Below are 19,798 nucleotides of genomic sequence, written 5' to 3'. Positions count from 1 at the left end.
TTGGTACGGGTGTAATTTTCTTACAGAGTCCGAAGTCATGTCTGGGGACTTTCTGCGGCGCCTTCGGTGCCGCCTGAGGGATGTTCGGCGATAGTACCGAGGACCAAGTACTGGTTGGAGTGTATAAAGTATGCAGACAAGGAAATTAGCTCGCGACCAGATACGGACCACTGTCTTGGGACAGAAAGCATTGGAACTAGGGGAATATGTGAGAGAAAACTGTCCCAGCACAAAGAAGTAGAGCAGACAGATCAAACGCGTTTGGTCGCGCAGCCTGGAGTTTCAGTATCCATACTGGAGATATGAGCGACAAGTAGTCTTGCATGTTATATATAAAATGGCGTCGGATTTGATCTTAGGGTGAGTGTGGGTGATATGGGTGAGAAGTCTGCAGACTGGGGTGATAGAGGTGAGAACGGGGTGAGAGGAGGTGAGAATAGGGTAAGAATTTTGACCTAGATCACACACTCTCCCACTTTACCTTGAGTCCGGGTCATAGATATGGGCCCCAGGGCGCCTATCGGGCTTGCTGTTCTGAATCTATTAACACCAGGCTATTGAATAGAAGATGCTCCTGAGTTATTCTAACGAATATTTATATTATAGGGTTGGTTTTCATCTCAAGCCTCCCCCTGGTTCCCGCCCTAGGGACTGGTCGAGCTAACAGGAGATCAACAGTATCTTACTTTCAATACAAAATAGAGCACTAATGATAAGTAAAACGCTAGGTAATGATTGATCACCAGTTTTTTAAAGGATAGCGCTGTCGTGATGATAAAGACTTGTGTGTCTGTAGATAAGCTACTACAAAGTTTGATTGAATGCTAACTTGAAGAATCATAGGCCAAAGAACTGGTTCAGATATCATTTAATTCTTAGCCTATGCTTTGTTGTATAGGTGGTAGTGCATAGCGTAGATGATGGCGCTTTTTAAGGGGCTTAGACAGTGGCTGAGGTTCTCACTATAAGACCTCTGAAGGTGTTAAGATAGAATCTACTTGCAGGGTAGACGGTCTGTCAATCAGGTAAGGAAGAAGTAACAGGTCCCATTGTTGCAAGCCTATTTCTTGAGGAGCCCTTGAGAAGCAAATGAGGTGCTCTATTTACCATAATCCTCGATGTAGCCTACTCGGAGATCAAAGGGTTCAGCTGAATGCAAAGAAGGTTTCGGCAGATATGATATCAGAGAGGGGTATGAAGTTAATGCAGCATGTAGAAGGCCTCTAAGCAACTGTGGAACCACTCCCACTTCACCACCAATTTCCTGGTGGTTAGAGGTTGTTCTGGCAGAGGAGCACCAATGGTTGGGAATAGCATCACGAAAGAAAATGTCATAAGACAAGGAGAGAGAATCATATATGCTTGAATGGAAAAAGAGCAAAAAGGAGCATCCATTTTTTAGGATAGTGACTCTAGAAGGACCCTAGAAGAATAGAGCGCTATAACTTGTCAGAGCCAATCGCTTATCCGCACCTCCCTAGCCGTCTACCACCAATACCTCAAACTAAAAGAAACCTTATCATGGTCACGCAGTCAAGCCATCCCGTGATCTGGAGGGTCCTGTAGTCCAGATTCTTGGATTACAGGCGATATATCATTTGTAGAGTGTTTAGACGTGGGGTCTCTAAGGGCTAGGCTCTAGTGGCGTCTAGGTGGGCGTTTACTGTCACGACAAAATTTGGCGAGCACCTCGTTTTCCTCAGCCGCACTCTTGTCAATCACTTTACACAAATACCCTTAATTGCCATCAAATGCTGTCTTGAACCGCGATAGTTAGACTCCATACTTCCTACTCACACCAAGATGGTCGCCTCTGAAGATATGGACAAGGGAGGAGTATACTCAACTGTACCTCTGGCTCCCGATAGAGGGGCGAAGCGGATGCAGGGGCGCATCCAGGAGATTCTCATCGCGTTCACTGTTATGACATTGCCAATGTTAATCTTCTCCGGCCTTCTGCTCGGCTTGGTCTTTCATTATCGCATCACACAAAACGACTTTAGCTCCAGTGATCTAGCATTTGACTCCACCCAGAATGATCCAAACGTCTATTTTGTCCGAATAAGTGCAACCACACTCACCACCGTTGCCTCGTGGTCCAGCACTATCGCTCCAATATTAGTTGGCTTCGGTGTCGCTCTGGTGTCCTACCCTGTTGCGAAGGGTCTGTTGACAGCCTCGGAAAATCATGAGGTGGCGCAGCTACCAACACCTTTTCAGCTCTCATTGATTGTCCGCATGATTTCGAGCGGCTCATTCTCTGCCCTTTGGAGCTGGTTGATGTATTCCTTTGGTTGGAGAGGAAGGCGCGAGCGCCAGGTAAGAGCGTTAAAGAGTCTGACAACCGTATTGATCCTCGGCATTGTTTCAAGGTTTGTGTTTTTTCAGTTTGTAGAATACTACCGAGTTGCTAGTTTAACAAGGAAATAGCACTGTTGTCCTAGTCACCGACACCTGGCTTCACTTCACTACCAAAACCGTCAACTTCATCCAAGTAAACGCAAACTCCGACGCCTCAGGTCTTGGATTCGGCGTGTACCAGAATTGCACGAACGTCGACAGCACTCTCCTTAGCTGTAACCTCAACAACCCTGCCTCAGGCAATATCCTACTTAACCCCGACCCGATGAAAGTTCTCTCCAACATTTCAGATACAATGACAATCCGGATTTACTCTGCGGGTCAAGATCAGTACGCATACATCGCGAGCCCGGAGACATCTCGCCTATCGCTTCTCGACTATACCGTCTCAACGTATGCCATACACTCGCAATGTTCTCCCCTGACCTCCCAGTGCGCGAACCCCAATGATGTCTCCGGAGTTCACACCACCTACAACTGCCCATTTGAGTTCCAAGGGGCCGTCAACACAGCCGTGGGCGCGTCCAACTCCGTCACCATGGCTTACTTCACAGACTCAACTGGCTCTAACAATAACACGGATAAGACCCTGATTGGCAACCCCTATTACTACTCCGCCATGATCCTAGCGAATATGCGCAATGCGCGCCCGGCAGCCCTGCAGAACGACCCGGAGGTTCTGTCCGGTGGACACGGCGGCGCTACTATCGTGGCAGTGGGCTGCACATCCACCGTCTACGACGTCGAATACTCTTCCGTCAACAGCACCATCAAGAACTGGAAGATTAGCAACTCTAACAGATCTACGACGCTTATCGTGCAAGGCACACAGCGCCACACAGACGTCGGGAACCCAAATCTCATTCAGGCTGCTAGCATCGCAGGGCTGGGCAACTCCGCACAAGAGATCGCAGATCAGTTTGCACTGGCATATAGTCAAACCGCCTTGGCAGTTGCGTCAGGCGCATTCGAGCCACGCGCCGCTTTGGCGTCCCAAGTGCGAGAGCGGATTCTTGTTGCGCGCGTTCCCAAAGCGCCACTGTTCGCCCTGATTGCCGCAAATCTGCTGCTTGTGTTTCTGGGCATTATCCTCGCCATTGTAGCTCTGATAGCTGTTCGGGACAATACAGGAGAGGCACAGGCGCGTCTGAGTATTCCTGCGATAGTAGCGGCGCTGTTTGAAGTACGCATGGCAAGGCCTGTAAATGAGGTAGAGGATATGTTTGAGGAGAGGCATGGTGAACGAGGACCACGGATTGGGTTTGCAAAGGCAGTGGAAGGGGGTTGGGTCTTTCAGAGCTGGCGTCCAAATTGATCAGACGTGATACGTTGGAATGGGTGCAGTATAGTAGATGCGCCAAGCTTCCGAACCATGAGCGCTAAGGTCACGACCGGCACCTTCTATCTTCTCTTATACGCGTTAGTCCTAATCGAAGGAAGGCATTCGTCTTTATAACGAAATACCTTATAGTGGATTAGGTGGACAAGTGGTTACAGATGTGAAGGGCTGTAGCAGAATTGATTCAATTGTACAGCGTTTTACAACAAACTTGAGGAAAGGAAGAGAATTGGTCCCGTCTGTGTGGGAACGGGACAGAAATCCGACGACGAGGTATGGCCATGGCACATGGTTTACTACCGAGCTTTAGCCAGTTCCATCTGGGACCTCCGGGTTAGGTCTGGGGTATAGCAATTCATCTTACGTGCCAGCAAGAAGGTCAAATCAACTTTGCATTTCAACGGAAGTATCAAGAATTCAAGATTAGGGAGAGGAAAGAAGAAGGGGAACTATCTGCTCAGGAGTTTCAGTCTCCCGATTTGGTTACTGTGCTTCCACTAGATCGTAGATTTTAAGATTCAACAGCATGCTTCGACGCCAGCTCCTATATCTCGAATTTTCGATTTAAGTTTAGCTGCTTGAAGGTAGATCCGAACGTGGATGAAGAGTGTATGTAGGAGCGTGCGGCCCTCGCCTGGGTGCTCGGCATCGCGCCTGCGAACGGTCCGAATTGGGGGCAACAAAAATCCCACGAGGATTCCTCTACCTACGCGCTCTCTTTATTAGGGTGACTCACGAAATAGCATTGTTGTTGGATGTACGTATGGCGGCTATATCAGCGAATTTATATGAACATTACGTCCCATCCAAAGCGGCAGTGTTGGTTGGGGTAATTACCTTCGGGATCCTGACTGTGGCACAATTATATATGACTATAACGTCTCGCAAATGGTTCGGCTTTGCCATGGTCATTGGAGGTTTGTGTATGTCTTTCCCATGTGTTGTTCAACATCCGCAGGTTTGGCATCAACTCTGGGCCGATTTTAACATGCCATCACAGTTGAAGCCTTGGGTCTTGCAGCGCGAGCTTACTCCAGTGACCATTTATCTGAAATTGGTCTGTACATAATTCAGGTCCTCCTCATTCTCCTCGCACCGGCTTTCTTCGCAGCTGCAATATATATGTTTCTTGGCCGTTTACTCCGTCCATCCGGATACCCGCAGCTCTTATTCATCTGCATAAATTTGCTGACGAAGCTCTTCGTTATTGGCGACATATTGTGTTTCTTGGGTTCAAACCGCAGGTGCAACCAAACTTGTGAATGCGGATACACCCACCGAAGTTTCCTCAGCTGAATATACTGTCATCGGGGGCCTTGTGTTACAGGTGCTGCTTTTCTGTGTCTTCGCGTTTTGTGCCGTTGTTTTCCACATTCGAATAACCCGACTACGGAAACGAATTACCTTGTCTGTCCGACTCAACCTTATGCTCACGTCTGTGTATATCTGCAGCCTGCTAATTACGGCCCGAAATGTCTACCGAAAAGCCCGGCGGTCGTCGGTGAAAGATGCTGGCTGGGTGATCCCTAGGTGCAGAGCCGACAAGACAAGAATCATGTGCAGAAGAAACTCATGCTGCATTGAAACTTTCACCACATGGTCCCGCATCGCATGGTGTACACCAGGACTGATTCCAAAACTCTCCGCCACGTTGATAATTCCAATGATGAAGGAGGTCGAACTCCCAGGCAGTGACCATTGATCTCGCGCCCTTTTTATTTTCTCTCGGTGATGAAGGCAATACCGGAGGCGGTGGTGAAACTTAAGAACTCTTCTTTGGTCATTCCCCAGCGGAACAGGGCGTTGTATTTGACTGGGAGACTCTAACACACGGAATGTTGTGCCTTGTGCATCCTCCGCAGCTAGGTAACGCTTCTTCGCATTTAACGTGCTTCTGTTCACATCGTACACAACCAAGACGAGATTACGTGTGAGGGCGCCGCGGAGGCATCATCCAGATAATGGGAGCAGAAATGAGAAATATGGTTTTATGGACCGAATCACGGTTATTATTAGTGGCTGTGGCAAAGGCTGTAATGCAACTGCCTAACGTTGGATACGAATCATAAGATTGTCGATTACGCACGTGGTTTTTAGCAGCCGACTACCGAATCTAGTAAAGGATTTACGCAACTAGCCTACTCTGCAATGGACACTGGCACAATGATCGTACTCGTAAATATTACTCTTTGTGGTTAATTAGTTCAGTGGTTTGCTTGCCCAGAATGTAATACGTAATGCGATTATTTTTGGGGTACGATCTCGTTCATAAACTTTTATGTGGTAAAAGGCAAAACTTTTTCCCTTGCCTTCAAGCCGTACCTGCTAAGCAGCTCCCTATCTGCTGCTCGCAACACAAAGCTTCTTTACTCTTTTCTTTTCATTTTTTTCATTATTTTCATTTTTTCATTTTTTCTTTTAGCAATGAATTAGCGTACGTCCCATGTCCTCCATTTTCGCCGAGACACCTGCTTAGTGCGCTTATCACAATGCAACTACGTCGACCCCACCGAAAATCTAGGCACGGCTGCGAATCCTGTAAACGCCGAAGAGTAAAGGTGTGCAACCCTTGCTTGACTTGACCTTTTGTCATCCGCTTTTCGTATATCCTCATCAGCTTGTAACCCAAGCCTCCTCCACTTTCTGTGCAAATTTTCCTTGTATTATGGATATCACTCCTAATTTTCAAATGCAATTTTCAGTGTGATGAGGTGCGGCCAACTTGCTCTAATTGCAAGCAACGTCAGGAGAGTTGTCATTATGTCACGCACTCTCCTCACATATGGACTCCTGGGGGTGTTAACTGTCGAAGGGCTTCACGCCGAGCGAGGTCTTCAAATGAAAACCAGACTGGTGCAGTCCGTATCAGTCACGCCTCTTTTGACTTACTGGATAGGTTTGGAAGCAGTGGCACCATAACCGGCGTGAATCTAACGCTGGAGATGAATCAGCTGAGGCTCCTCGTTCAGTGGCAAACTGCGACATATCGGTTCATTTCCCGAAGCGAGGACGTCAATCACGTGTGGCAGGTTCTATTGGTTGAAGAGGCACTAAAAACACCCTTCCTCATGCATGGTATCCTGGCCGTGTCTGCCTTGCATCTCTCTCTTACTGCTGCTGAGACCCCGAAAGCCTTCTGGCTTGGACTGGCTACTGCGCACAAGGGGCAGGCGCTTCGGTTCTTCCAGGAACAACTGCAAAATGTCAACCCCGCCAATGCAAAGGCCATGCTGGGCTTCGCTGGGCTAGTGGTTATGTTTGCATTTGGGTCTGCTTTGACTGGGTTAGCAGACGGCGACCATCCCAGTCTTGATGCTCTAACCAATATCTTTGTCTTGTGCCGGGGCATCCAGGAGATCACTAACGCCGCGTCCAGCTTCTTGCGACAGAGCAGTTTTGCGCCCCTGTTGAGTCCTACTTACCCGGCGGTCTCCATCCCCGACCACGTCAAGGAATCTCTTGATCGACTTGACCAACTGAACAGATCTCGCGCGAGTGACGGCCCGCATGATACAGACACTTTCGGAAAGAATATTTCAAATCTGCGGGAATTATTGGCATACACATATGCGCAACCGACTTCCATGACCCTCGCCGTTGGGTGGGCGATAAGAGCACCTTCGGCGTATCTTCAATACCTGCAAATGAAGGAGCCTTTTGCCTTGGTCGTACATGCGCATTATTGTGCACTTTTGCATGTGGCACGGCAAAATCCGTTTGTCCAGTCATGGGGTCGTTGCGTCCTCAGAGATATCTACAGCTTTCTGGATTCGGACTGGAGGCTACACATAACGTGGCCTATTAGTGAGATTTTCGGAGAAAATCCTGTGATAGACTAGGACCCGACACTTTCTTTATTCTTTCCACCAACGGCTTGTCCTCTAATAGAACCTTTAAAAAGGGCACTGATGGAGGGCCTCCCTTTGTCAATGTAAGTGGAATTAATGCCGCTTTTAGTCTCCTACAGCGCATAAGACAGGCACCACATTGATAAGTGGTATTTACATAAAGGGTGGATCCGCCAAACTATTTCATGCTTGTAATCAAAGAGTTCACATTTGAGCTATGCGCCATCGACCATCACGTTGCCATTGTGCGTGGAGTCATGCACGTACTTTTTCCCAGAAAAAGTGTTCGTCGTCTTTTTGAAACCAGTAGTCTGACTTTGCGACATCTGTACAGAATGTACCCCTTCCGCCGATGGCAGATACCCCCTTTGATGTCTATATGAATAGCCAACTTCAAAGGCAGACGTTAATCCTGCATATCAATAATTTCTGGCTCATTCTTGGTTCAGTATCTCGTGTTCAACGTCCGCTTTGTAGCCAGCCTGTCCACGCGACAAGAGCTTGCTTTGGTGGAACACGTTCAGGATAATTCAGTAGGCGAACATCAATGCTGAGTCAAAAGCGTAGATAAAAGCCCTACTTGGTTCAGTGACTTTCCTGAGTACCATCTAGTAGATATGGATCCATCATTGTGCTTGATGAATTTTCCTATACAACTAACAAAAGAATCACGACCTCAGTTTGCGCACCAACAGAAGAGGGCTGGCATTTGCGACTCTCCGGGACGTTGATGTTCCTAGGCAATATATCTTTCTCCTTTTTGTTGGTCGGCGCCTTGTCTTTCCCGGAAGACCGTTCAATGGAGACACTCTGGGTGTCTGACCCTCTGAGCCTTAGTCACACACACACCCGGGTCAGGTACAGCCAAGAATGATTTGCAATCGGAGTACACAAGGATCTTCTTTTCTGTCCTTCTATAAAGGAAATTAGCATACCACACCTTACTGAGCGGCCTGGCTTCTTGTTCAGACGCGGATCCTTGACAAATAACAGTCGTGAGGAATAGAGGAGACCTAATGGCAGCCATTGTCGCTACGTATCAAAAATCCAATATTGCCTCAGCCAAGGATTGATTAGCCATGAGAGTAGTGCGATTGATTAGAAACTGCCCAAGCTGATCAATATCCAGCGCTGGCCTTCTGTAGAAACTGTGGCGACTCGTCACCATGAACTTTCTGCGTCGATCGACAGCCCACTACATTCAGCAGCTTGATTCGTTTACATCACCTCGCTTAGTAGATAGTTATCTTGTCTGTGTACATACTTCCTTTTCTCTCTATGCTTAGTATTCTTATATAATGCTACCATAATTTTCTTGATTTGCAAAGCGACTGTCTTAGAAGCCACATAGAGGCTCTTCCGGTGCTCACGCGACTCGTGACTTGTTCTGAAGTTCCTGTTCAATTGCTAAATGCCACGTATCTTCGAGAGATGGGTGCCTTCTTTTGAAACTCTGTTGTGGTAGGCGAAGATGTATGGCCGGCTCTTTCCTAACGTTGAGGCTGTAGTTTGCATGTTCGTTGGCTATTGAGGTACAATCTCCCTCAGCTCCTCGATACTCATATCTTGATCCTCCATCGAGTGCTTCCGCAATCGCAAAACATCTTGTTTATCCATCTCGTGAGTCCGCTCCGTCTCCTTGCCCTGCGCACTCCCTGAATGAGCAGGATTTCGGCTCGCGGGCCCAGCCGACGCCTCCTTGTCTTGTATTAACGCAACCGCTTTGTCAATCCTACTTTCAGTAGCCATGGCGCTCAAACAAATCCTCCTCCTCGCTCGCGTTGGCCAGCAAGTCCTTCCATTGTCGAAGTTCCGTTTCGCCCAGCGTATTCCACTCCACCAAACTACCTCTCCTCCTAGGTGTAATGGGCCTTGTATCTGCATTCGCATTAACAAAATTCTTCAGACTGTCCAACGCCCCAGCCAGACTCCCAGCCCTGACAAGTCTGCTCTTTGCTCACGGAAAGCTTCTTATGGCGCTTCTGTGGTGTTGTTTCCTGATCCTGCTGTGTGAGATCTGCCACCCAGTAAACTATATTGTGTGGAACGCGGTATCAACAACAGAGCCCCTGGGTGTTCATTGGCTTTCTTGATTCGTTTTTTCTCCAACCACATCAGAATCCCAGGAACTCCAGCCGCCACACAAGCAAGACCGACAAAGAGCCCAGTAGTCCAACTTGGCCTGTTAAATCGATTCATCGCCCACATACAAGCAGCAAGGCAGACCTGAAAGACTGTATTCAAGATATTGCCCCATATTACCACATGTAGTTTGCATCTCGGCGTAGGCGTAGGACTTCGTTCTTCAGAGGGGTTATCCTGAGTTGTAGGAAGTAGAGAACTCCCATTTGGCTGGGGCCCTTGGTAGAACCAATTCGCGTGAATCGCTGCAAGACGATTGAACCATTTCCGCCGGTTTCCTGCTCCCCGGCCTAGTCGCCAACGGCACCACAGGTAGAGGTCCCGAATCCGCCAGGGCGCAAGTCCGAACCCTGTGACGCAAAAAAGCGCATTGAGGATCTGCGAGTCGATCTCGATCCAGATCCGGCGAGAGGAGTACAGATCATTGCAGCTCGGATGGCACATTGCTGGTGCCGCGTTGCACAGTAGTAGGAATAACATCCCACCCCATGCAATTACATTAAGGCCATAGACCAAGATTGCAAACCCCAGGGGCGTCAGGACCCAGCGGCCGAAGGAACGAGCGGTGGTGGTCCATGATGAGGATGCCTCTGCCTATCGGCGTATTAATAAATTTGGACAAATCATGAGAGAGGAAAAACCGGGCGAAAGGAGACTGACTAGGTCCTCATTCTCTGTGATATGCTCGATGGGGGCAGTTCTCTTAGTTCGAGAAGCCATTATGGTTACCTTATTTTAACCCCTGGAGCAAAGGAGAAAAAGGATTGCGGAGGATTCTTCAAGAATATCATAGTTAAGAGGGCCCTCATTCTCATACCCATAGCCACAGCGGCATTTCCTAAATTCTGCAATGGATACGAGTACGAATGACTCTCAAACCTTATTCCGGTGCTGCTGATCCACTCTGGTTTAGTAGCCATTAGTATGTTCGCAATGATACAACACTTCTCCGGAACATGCTCCACCCCGCAACAGCCCAGGAATTAGCGCGCAGTAGCCACGAAAAGATATGCAGAGTAGATCAAATCACGGTCCAATCAGATATGATGGCCTGTGCAACATCCTCCTTTGCCGCCCCGCAACATATGGAGAACTTTGACGAAGCATACCCCACTTAGAGAATGAAACGAGTACGACATGCTTGGCGCCTGTTATACCGGGATTTTTCGCTGCTTCCTGTAGTATAATTTAGAGGGATATACCCTAACCCACGCGAGGTAAATGATAGGAAAATGACCAGACTTATTCCATCAATAATCAGCGAATACTTTGAATAATCTAATTCCCGGTGATCATTGCGAGTGCCTGCAATTTCGCTCGGCTCATTTACCAAGAGTATATAAGCGGCTTCATCTCTTTGCATTATAGATTTTTATCCCAGCTCATCGCCCTTGTGGCGATTTTTAAGTGCTGTCGACGGATTCAAAGTGCCTTCCTTTGTACCACCGAGATTCCCGGTCCGCACAATCGATAGCGATGGGGTGAGTTTTGCCGGATCTCCTGAAGCCTACGATGCTGACCTTAATGAAAGACCCGCGCCGGTCGCTATGATGTTCGAAAGACCATGGTCTGGTTTGACGAGGAGAATCCCAACAACTTGAACAGCTATGTCTTGTTCCCCGCAATCATGCATTGGGCATCGGGCTCCTAACAGTAAAAGCTACTTCTTCCTTTTCTAGTTGACTACAATGCACGGTCGCAAGTACCACGTAACATTAGCACCGAACGTTTTCCGCGGCAGCACCACCGGCATCTTCAGGGTAGAACATCTCCAGGATCTCTCATCCATTGGCACGACTGTTTTTTGCTCCTGGTAGTGGAAGCATGGAGTTTCTTAACTTCCGTTCGGAAATCTAGTATCTGACCAGTCTTCGTGGATCCGACAATTACACTGACTTGACCGTCTCCGCAAACTATGCTGGGGTGCAGCTCCATGTACACATTAACCCAACTAGCAAGAATCTGTACGTCAGTGGAAGGGGTGGTATTACCCTGTCGAGCAGTGGCAATGATTTCCGGAGCATTATACCGGGGTACTCTTGGTACTAAACTGAACAAAATTCTTTCCGCCACTGACAAGCTTGTCGCTTTAGGGCAACCCGACTGTACGTCTGAATGGTACGCTCACTGTGAATGGGGAGGAAATTACAATTGATCATGATCAGTCCCGAGGATACTTTGAGCGCCAGTGGGGTGAATTTGGGATATCTGGTGGCCATTATGGATATTGGCTCTATCTCTCGAATGGATTGATGATTCATGGATGGGTCGTAGGCCCTACCGTGAAGCAGCCCTTTGGCGTCCCAGCCTGGGCAACAGTCTGGCATCCCAATGGCGTTCACGAAGTTGTAGAAGTGGGCAAGAACACCACAGCTTTTGATGTTTGGAAAAGTAAATATAGTGGACTGGACTATTTCCAGCAGGTTAAGCTCGATATACCGACTCGGTAAGCGCAATTTAATATCCGCCAGTTGATAAGAGAAAGTGAGCTCCGCCCGCTCCCCGGCACTAATGAATATAATATAAGCTAAGCTTATGCTCAAGGCGAGGGTGTCTGGGAAGGCGATGGTGTGACTTTCTTTGGGCATCTCGAGCAGCTTTCTTTCTGGTAGGGGGAACTGAAATGGGCTTGTGCGAGGCAAGTGCTTTGAGGAAAGTATTCGCGAATTGCGATCCACCTTCATAGAACTAGCAATCTCGGGGACTTCGGCTCGTTGGGAAGACTACATCGGCTACGAAAGACGCTACAAAAACGAAAGGTGTGCCGGGATGGAAGTTTCCTCGCTTGCCATGCAGAGCGATGGTTGCGACAGTATCCTTGAAGCTGTTCTCACAGACCGCATTTGCACATTGATGCTGCAGTTTGTCGTTGCTTTTCAGGGGATTACAGGGACTTAGATGATTTAGAATTGTTTCTACAGAAATATAATGGTGCTGGGCCAGAAATACTTCCGGACGATGTCCTCGTCCGTCCAAGAGTTCATATACATAGCCATAGTGGTAACTTATCCCAAGTGTTGTGAATCGAGGCTCGATCAAGCAGACAATAGAGATTTCGTATATGGAATTTATTCCATATATAAATTCCAATCAATACGTTGATCGTCTTGTCTATGAGGCTTCAAATTTTCAGATGCGAATAAGGTCTTCCGATTTGGTTACTGTGCTTCCACTAGACCGTAGATTTTAAGATTCAACAGCACGCTTCGACACCAGCTCCTATAACTTGTCCAAGGAATTTGGATATAATCTTCAAAGCTTCATATTCTGGCACATACGACCATAGGGTGTGGAAAACAGGGCTTCCCGTCCGCTCAGCCGTACTTAAGCTAGTATTATCAACGTGGTTGGAAGTTATATGCGCCCTTGAAGGCCTGCTGCTTTACAGGTGAGAGACGCTAAACCATAGGGTGAGTATGGGTGAGTGAAGGTAAGCTAAGTGATTTTATCCAACAGCATGGGTGAGCATGGGTGATTAGTGGGTGATAGAGTGATTCTATAATGACTAGAACCCCTCTATTGCTAGCTTAAATATGAGGGCCTCCTCTCTGCTTAACCATTATCTCCTTTCCTATCTATAAGTAGTTTTTTTCTGTAATCTATTTTCTCTTAGCTTTTCCTCCTTATCCTTCAATGATGTTACATGACTCATTCTCAAATGATTTTAACCTGAGAAGAAAAGCGGAGGAGCTCTGTAAGTTTACTGAATTAAGGGGGTTTATAATGGAGTATTAGGAAGAATAAAAAAGTAAACTAAATAAAATTAGTTATAAGAAAAGGGCTCCGGCTACTGATAAAAAATATAGTGATTCAGTGGCGTTTTAGAAAGTGTATAAATAAATGTTTATTAACTTAATATTGCGCTTAGTTGCTGACGGCATATAGATGGATGCTTTCTCAAAATGAACCAGGTGATTGATATTCATAAAGGAACAACCTGATCCCTCTATTTAAATCTTGAAGCTGTATTCAGAGGTGTTTATTACTTTATATAAAGGAGATTTACCTACTTAGTAGACTGTCTATTTAAACCTCTCTTACTTTATTACTAAATGGCAGTAAAGGACCTATAGAAAGCTGCTAGATATAGTAAAGAATGATCTTCAAAGTCCTGGAGGTGTCTAGTGGAGATGAAGATATTAGTGTTAGTATCTAACCTGCAGGTGTAGTACTATGGCTAAAAATCAATGCATTCAGATACTATAGCACCATACTATATGATGGGATAATATGCTGTAATATAAGTAACTACTGCACCCTGATGACTTCTATCATTGCAAGGCGGATTAGAGCATATCCTTTATGGGACTATCTCAGAAATAGCTGAAAGGGGATGTAAAATGGTGATAAGCTGTAAGCAGAAGGCTATAGCCTCAGCACAGCTCCATTAGAACCTTTGTGACTTGCCTGTATATATATAATTTTTGGATCTTGTAAAAAATCTGCATTGTAGTATTATAGTATTAATCAGTCTGTCTGCAATTGGAGAAACACCTGTATCTCATCTAGGTACTTTCAGAAAGATTCTACCCATGTATCGGTTTTGTCCCATTAGTTTACCGCAAGCTGATTATAAGTGTTGCAATATGCGAAACCTCAATATAATAAGGCTGCTTCAGGTTGTTGTGAATCGAGGCTCGATCAAGTAATAGAGCTCGGTGTACGGAACTTATTGCGTATACAATTAAATTGATTTCCAATCGGTCTGATATTTATTTTTGTGTATAAAGCGTCAAGCTTTCGGAAGTGAATCATCACAATCAATCTTTCTCTGAATTACAACACTCCTTAAACCCGTCTCAAGACCTATATGGTTGGTTCCTTGACCAAACCAAGCTGTTGATCCATCACTTCATGAATCATTTGCTCCCAGGAGCGCCATTTCATCCCAAGTTCTTGCTCTGCTTTGGTGTTGTCGTAGGGCACTGTTCCCCCCTCGGCGTCCATACTAATCTTTGTACCGACATTAGGATAGTCCCTGTGCACGATTTGAGCGACCTCCTTCCAAGTTATTGGTTTACCGGCCAGCAGGTACTTTGAACCATCAGGGATATCCGGATTCAGGACTTTGATGTGTGCTTCGGCAACGTCCTGGATATGCACTCCAGCAACCGAACGGCCGAAGTTGCCAGTCATGATGGGCTTCCAGAGAACACTATTGGATCCAATTTCATCTGAAGATGACTGGACTAGATTATGCCCTAGCACGAAGGCTGGATGAAGTGACACCAGTGAATAGTGGGGTTTTTCGTCTCGCCAGAAGCTCCAAGCTGCGTTGTTGGACAGCAGCTTTGATGCGTGGTATAGTCTGAAAGCCGTGGCAGCGGGGTCGTTGGGGACCTCGAAGCTTGCATTCTCGTCCACGCTTAAGTCCCAATCGTTGTCCTCTGAAAATAGAAGGAAAATACAAGATCAGCTGATGTCGAGAATTACCAAACCAGAGTGACTTACCTTTCACGATACCGCCTGCGGGTATTCCAGTGAGCGGAATCAGAGCAGCTCTGGACGATGTTACGACGACTTTCTTGATACTTGTGACGCCGGCAGCTTCCTTCAGCAAAACAGTTGTTCCTTTAACAGCCGGGATGAAATAGTCCTTCTTGTCTGTGCCTCGAGGGACAGCGGAAGCCAAGTGCAGAATGTAGTCGACTCCATTCAACTTTCCTTGGAAAGCTGTTTCCTCCGTCAGATCTGGTACGGTAACATATTCAACTTGCTCGCTATACTCCGATAGCAGGGCTTGGAGCTTTTCTGACGCCTTTCGGACGCATACTCGTAGTCGGTAACCTGCCTTGAGAGCAGCGAGAGCCGTGGCACTACCGACGAAACCCGTGGCACCAGTGATAAAAATTAATTCCCCTGCCATGATACAAGAAGACTGAATGGATGTCTGGGGAGTTGTGAGTTGCGATTGGAGCAGTGGGAACATACCTATATATCTCCGCTGTGGGATGCTCTCGGCTTTGAGCATTACAAATAAGTTTACTAATCATAGCCGGAGACTCTATTTTCGATTACCGATCAGGTTGATGTTAGGCCGATTCTCTGTTGGAAAAAAAGAATACCGATAATATAAGGTTTACATTCTATTCCAGAGTGCATTTTCAAGGTCCGCCGCATAACGTTAAAAACATAGGTCGATTTTGTTATTCAAAACTTTCCCTCCCTGTCTTCTCTACATTCAACCCTACGAACAAGAAAGGCAGAAATCTAGACTGTGCTGCAAGGCAGTGGGCGTCCCGTCCCTGTACCTCTGAATAACTGTTGACGCCTGAATACGATGTAGGGACACACTGTTTTGTTTAAAGTGATCCGATATATGGAAACCGAAGGGTATGAAGGCGGGCACCACCGCTACAGCACATCTCCTTTCTCTCTTCTCTCCCATCTTAGCCTCTCAGTATTCGCCGCCGAACGCTTTCTTTCCCCCGAGGACTAGACTCTTCTTGCAGACTATATTAGGTTGGAACTTGTTAGATCTCCTGTGGATGCGGATTCTAGTAAACTGCGTTATAAATACGGGACCCGGGAAGGTCGGGTGTTAGTGTTGGGATTCTCCATTTCTCTTCAGGTTTAGCCCCCAATCAGAACGTGGCATACATTGTAGTGGGGGCGATATGTACAAGCTGGTGAACTTAAAATCAACCCTTGGTCATGCTCGTACTACGGCCTAAAGGGGATTAGTGCGGGAGGTAGTCAGTTACGATTACAAATCGCTCACACCTTCAACTAGTCAACTTAACTCTCACGAAAGGTATGAATATCCGCCACGATTATTGCAGAGGGTACTAGCATCCGCCTCGAGTGAAAATGCAGCGATCCAGGAGAAATACCATGAGCAGTGAAAATGTTTCGTCTACGGAACGAACACCGAAACGTACTACTAAGGTACCCGTTTCTAATGTAGGTTTATTACGACTCAGCATGTATACTCTTGGCAGAGGGGATTCTGAGAGATTATAGCACCGAAGGCTACAATTACGACAAGCACAGCGAGCCTATCGCTACCGCAAGGAGACAATAACCTTGTCTTTGCAGCACCGACTTGAATATCTACAGACACAGATTCAGAATCTACATCGGACGTTCCAAGCATACAACTATCAAATAGAAAGATCCGGTATATTATCTTTTGAACCGGCTCTCGAAGGAAAGCTGCAACAATTGCGCACGCAGGTTCTTGCAATTTCTGCTGCTGCAAATTCGAGTAACGAGGGCAGCAGTACAATTCAAATGAATGAAATCGCATCGACTATGACCCAAGCGAGGCAACAGCAGACGCACTCACAGGAGTCAGAAGACGATTTTGAGTCGACCACATCAAGACCAGTCAATGGGGGCCTCCATTTAGCTAGTCCGATCTCCTCGTCTAACAGTGCCGACCACCAAGAAAACAACTCACGGGGCAAAACATCAGTCCAAAGTTATCCATCCTTACCAACATCTACCCTGCCTTTTGTCAGCCGTTCAGAACCAGTACGATGCGCTATAGATGATGATGCTTTCCTTAATATTCTGCGCCGCTCACATCTCTTATCTTCTTCTACTGCTTCTTTCCGCGAGACATCTTTTGAACGCCGGTTGCATCGAGCCTGTCTGAAAAACGGATATAACTTGTTGGTAGATCCAACCTCCGATCCAGACAATGTGAGCCGGGTGTTCAGGCTCCCATTAACTCTGTCCACCCGAGATTCTATAGTCCAACAGATGAAAGGAATTCTGGAAGGTGGCTTAGATGAAGCTCCGGAGTTGTGGGATATGCCTTTCTTCTTGCTAGGGGGCGCTGGGACTCACTATCCTCGAAGGGATCGCACAGGAAAGCCTATCCTTCCTCCGAATGCATTGCCGATGAGTAAACTCATTGGTTCTTTTGTACATCAAAGAACAGAGCCACAATTCTTCGAGAGCGACCCTGACCTTCTGGCCGATCTTGGCCTCAATGGCGAGTGGCTTGATTCACATGACGTGGAAGGTTATCTTGAGGAGAAAGGTATCTTCTTAAGTGCAGATACCGCATTTTGCAGTGTTCCCGCACGTGCATTCTCAATGGAAATCCGGCATTCCAACGTAACAGGTACCAATGCTCAACACGTCATGGACATGGATGAATCAGCCCTGGGTTATATGCATCCTGTTAATGCGGATTTTATGGAAACCCAGGCAGGAGGACGGGTATCAGACATACATGTACTTTTCCGTTTGCCATCAACGTATGAATGACTGACTAATGTCAAAAGCCGGCGCAGGATCTAGATCTTCGAAACTATACCGGTCCAAGCGGTTCTTGGGTCCTGGATGTGGGACTATTCATTGACTGTATGCACTTAGTGAACCTAGATCGGTTGCTATTGCCCTCTGACAGGAACAGATCTTATTCAGTCCGGCATTTGCCTCGGTCGCTGCCCTGGGTTTCGCCGAGAAGATGTCGAGCATACATTTCGCCTCGCATTGAGTAGAAACTTCTTGGACTCTTCAATGTGATGCGTTCATATTCACAGAAATAAGGCTCTGCCGGCAGGATGTGCGCATATCAGACTTGCTGTATACCTACCAGTCTCCGGCTAGTCTGTGCTGACGGTTCGGACCATTTATCTGTGACTATAGAATACTACTTGTTCTCAATGCTTGCCACGTGGGACCTGGGGATACTTGGAATAGTGCTTTTTATATGTGACAGTTTGGCGTTAATTTAGGTAACTGCATATCATTCGAGAATGGAGTCCTTAGGGATGCACATGAGTCTTCTTTACCGCTCTACCGTCACGATAGTCGTCCAACAGGTTGTTGACTTTCTTCGCGTCAAGTCCGTCTATGACTTCAAAGTCCAACGGCTTCAGCTCGCCCTTCTTGATCCAATCCGGCAACTCCCTCCAGAACTTGGCAGCCAGCTCTTGGTGCAGGTCACTGACTCCGAGAATATGGTTTTTCTTGAAACCAGCGGTCTTTGTAGCTGCAATTACAGGATCAGCCTCTCCACGCACCAATGTTGCTAAAGACCCTTTCTTCGTGGTCGACAGAAGCGAGAGCGCCAACTGGTGACTAACGCCACCCGAGTAAGCACCGTTGACTGTGTCAAAGACGTACAACAATTCATCGCCCACCAGCGCGCGGATCTGATCTTCTACATCCGCTGCCTCCCGATCTATGATATGAGTAGCACCAAAGTCACGGAGGGATTGGCCCCCATCACTGCGGACCTTGGCTGTTGCAATAATTTTCCCAAAGCCTACGAGACGAGAGAACTGAAGGGCAAATTTCCCACTATTAGAGCCGCCTCCAATGATGACAATCGCTTCATTCGCGTAGTCCACACCGTGGCCCAGGAACTTTGGTGCTAGATCCAATCCCGACGAACTGAATAGGGCGATAAAACTCGCAATAGCATTGACGGGGAATGTCGCTGCCTGGTCAAAGCTAATATGATGTGGTATAGGAGCAGCAAAGGTTGCGTCAAGGATGCAGAACTGTTGCAAGCCGGCTTGGTTAGGACCACCCGACAGGATATTAGACTGCCCAACGATGCGATCTCCAACGGAGAACCTTTGGACGTCTGGTCCTATCTTCTCGACAATACCGCTGATGTCGTTCCCTAGGATCGCATGAGGCAAGTACTTCTCCACAAGTAAACCACGATCTCGACCCTACGAGGGATTAGAATTGATCGAACAGTCAAGTATTCGGTAAATCTTCTTCACGATACCTTTTGGTCATGAGGATTAACTATAAGCTGTTAGCTTTTCTTCCATAAAAATAAATGCATCAATGGATCATACTTCCGGCTGCAATGATCCTCACAAGAATTTGATTTCCATTTGGCTCAGGGATAGGTCGCCTGTGTAGTACCAGTGGCCTTTGGACCTCTTTAAGGATCAATGCTTGCTGCGTATCCATTTCGTATAAAAAGTTCGCGTGTCGCGCTGCGTGGTAGAAGAGAAGTGAAAATATCAAGGAAAGTAGGCTGCGAATGAACAGACAACCCATTGATCGAAGGCGAACGGTATACGTAACTGAGTCGCCCTATCTGTAAGGAAACCATTAATCAGCCGAGAATGTGAGTATTTCTAATCAGTCCTTGACCTCGGTCAAGAACGATATGATCACTCATCTT

The 19,798-nt window shown here is 47.0% G+C and overlaps 5 protein-coding genes across 5 annotated transcripts; 2 read left to right on the top strand and 3 right to left on the bottom strand.

Annotated features, from left to right (window-relative positions):
- Positions 1–1,803: 1,803 nt before the first annotated feature.
- Aud_009279 (uncharacterized protein) lies at positions 1,804–3,676 on the top strand (the record flags this gene model as incomplete). The annotated part of the gene is made up of 2 exons (XM_043294137.1): positions 1,804–2,372; positions 2,431–3,676. The coding sequence occupies 2 exons, from the start codon at positions 1,804–1,806 to the stop codon at positions 3,674–3,676; spliced, it is 1,815 nt and encodes a 604-aa protein (XP_043150072.1).
- Positions 3,677–6,768: 3,092 nt separating this feature from the next.
- On the top strand, positions 6,769–7,539 carry Aud_009278 (uncharacterized protein; the record flags this gene model as incomplete). Its single annotated transcript, XM_043294136.1, has 1 exon — positions 6,769–7,539. One exon carries the CDS (start codon positions 6,769–6,771, stop codon positions 7,537–7,539), a length of 771 nt encoding a protein of 256 aa, XP_043150071.1.
- A 1,747-nt stretch (positions 7,540–9,286) lies between these two features.
- Aud_009277 (DUF2985 domain-containing protein) lies at positions 9,287–10,410 on the bottom strand (the record flags this gene model as incomplete). Its single annotated transcript, XM_043294135.1, has 3 exons — positions 9,287–9,426; positions 9,759–10,284; positions 10,351–10,410. The coding sequence occupies 3 exons, from the start codon at positions 10,408–10,410 to the stop codon at positions 9,287–9,289; spliced, it is 726 nt and encodes a 241-aa protein (XP_043150070.1).
- Positions 10,411–14,496: 4,086 nt separating this feature from the next.
- Aud_009276 (uncharacterized protein) lies at positions 14,497–15,556 on the bottom strand (the record flags this gene model as incomplete). Its single annotated transcript, XM_043294134.1, has 2 exons — positions 14,497–15,077; positions 15,142–15,556. The coding sequence occupies 2 exons, from the start codon at positions 15,554–15,556 to the stop codon at positions 14,497–14,499; spliced, it is 996 nt and encodes a 331-aa protein (XP_043150069.1).
- Positions 15,557–18,413: 2,857 nt separating this feature from the next.
- Positions 18,414–19,581, bottom strand: Aud_009275 (zinc-binding alcohol dehydrogenase family protein; the record flags this gene model as incomplete). The annotated part of the gene is made up of 3 exons (XM_043294133.1): positions 18,414–19,331; positions 19,391–19,410; positions 19,464–19,581. The coding sequence occupies 3 exons, from the start codon at positions 19,579–19,581 to the stop codon at positions 18,414–18,416; spliced, it is 1,056 nt and encodes a 351-aa protein (XP_043150068.1).
- Positions 19,582–19,798: the final 217 nt, after the last annotated feature.

The sequence above is a fragment of the Aspergillus udagawae genome, assembly GCF_001078395.1.
Source record: "Aspergillus udagawae IFM 46973 DNA, scaffold_7, whole genome shotgun sequence".
Classification (NCBI taxonomy): Eukaryota; Fungi; Ascomycota; class Eurotiomycetes; order Eurotiales; family Aspergillaceae; genus Aspergillus; species Aspergillus udagawae.
Note: the sequence above shows the minus strand (reverse complement) of the source record. Positions and strands in the feature narration are given on the sequence as shown.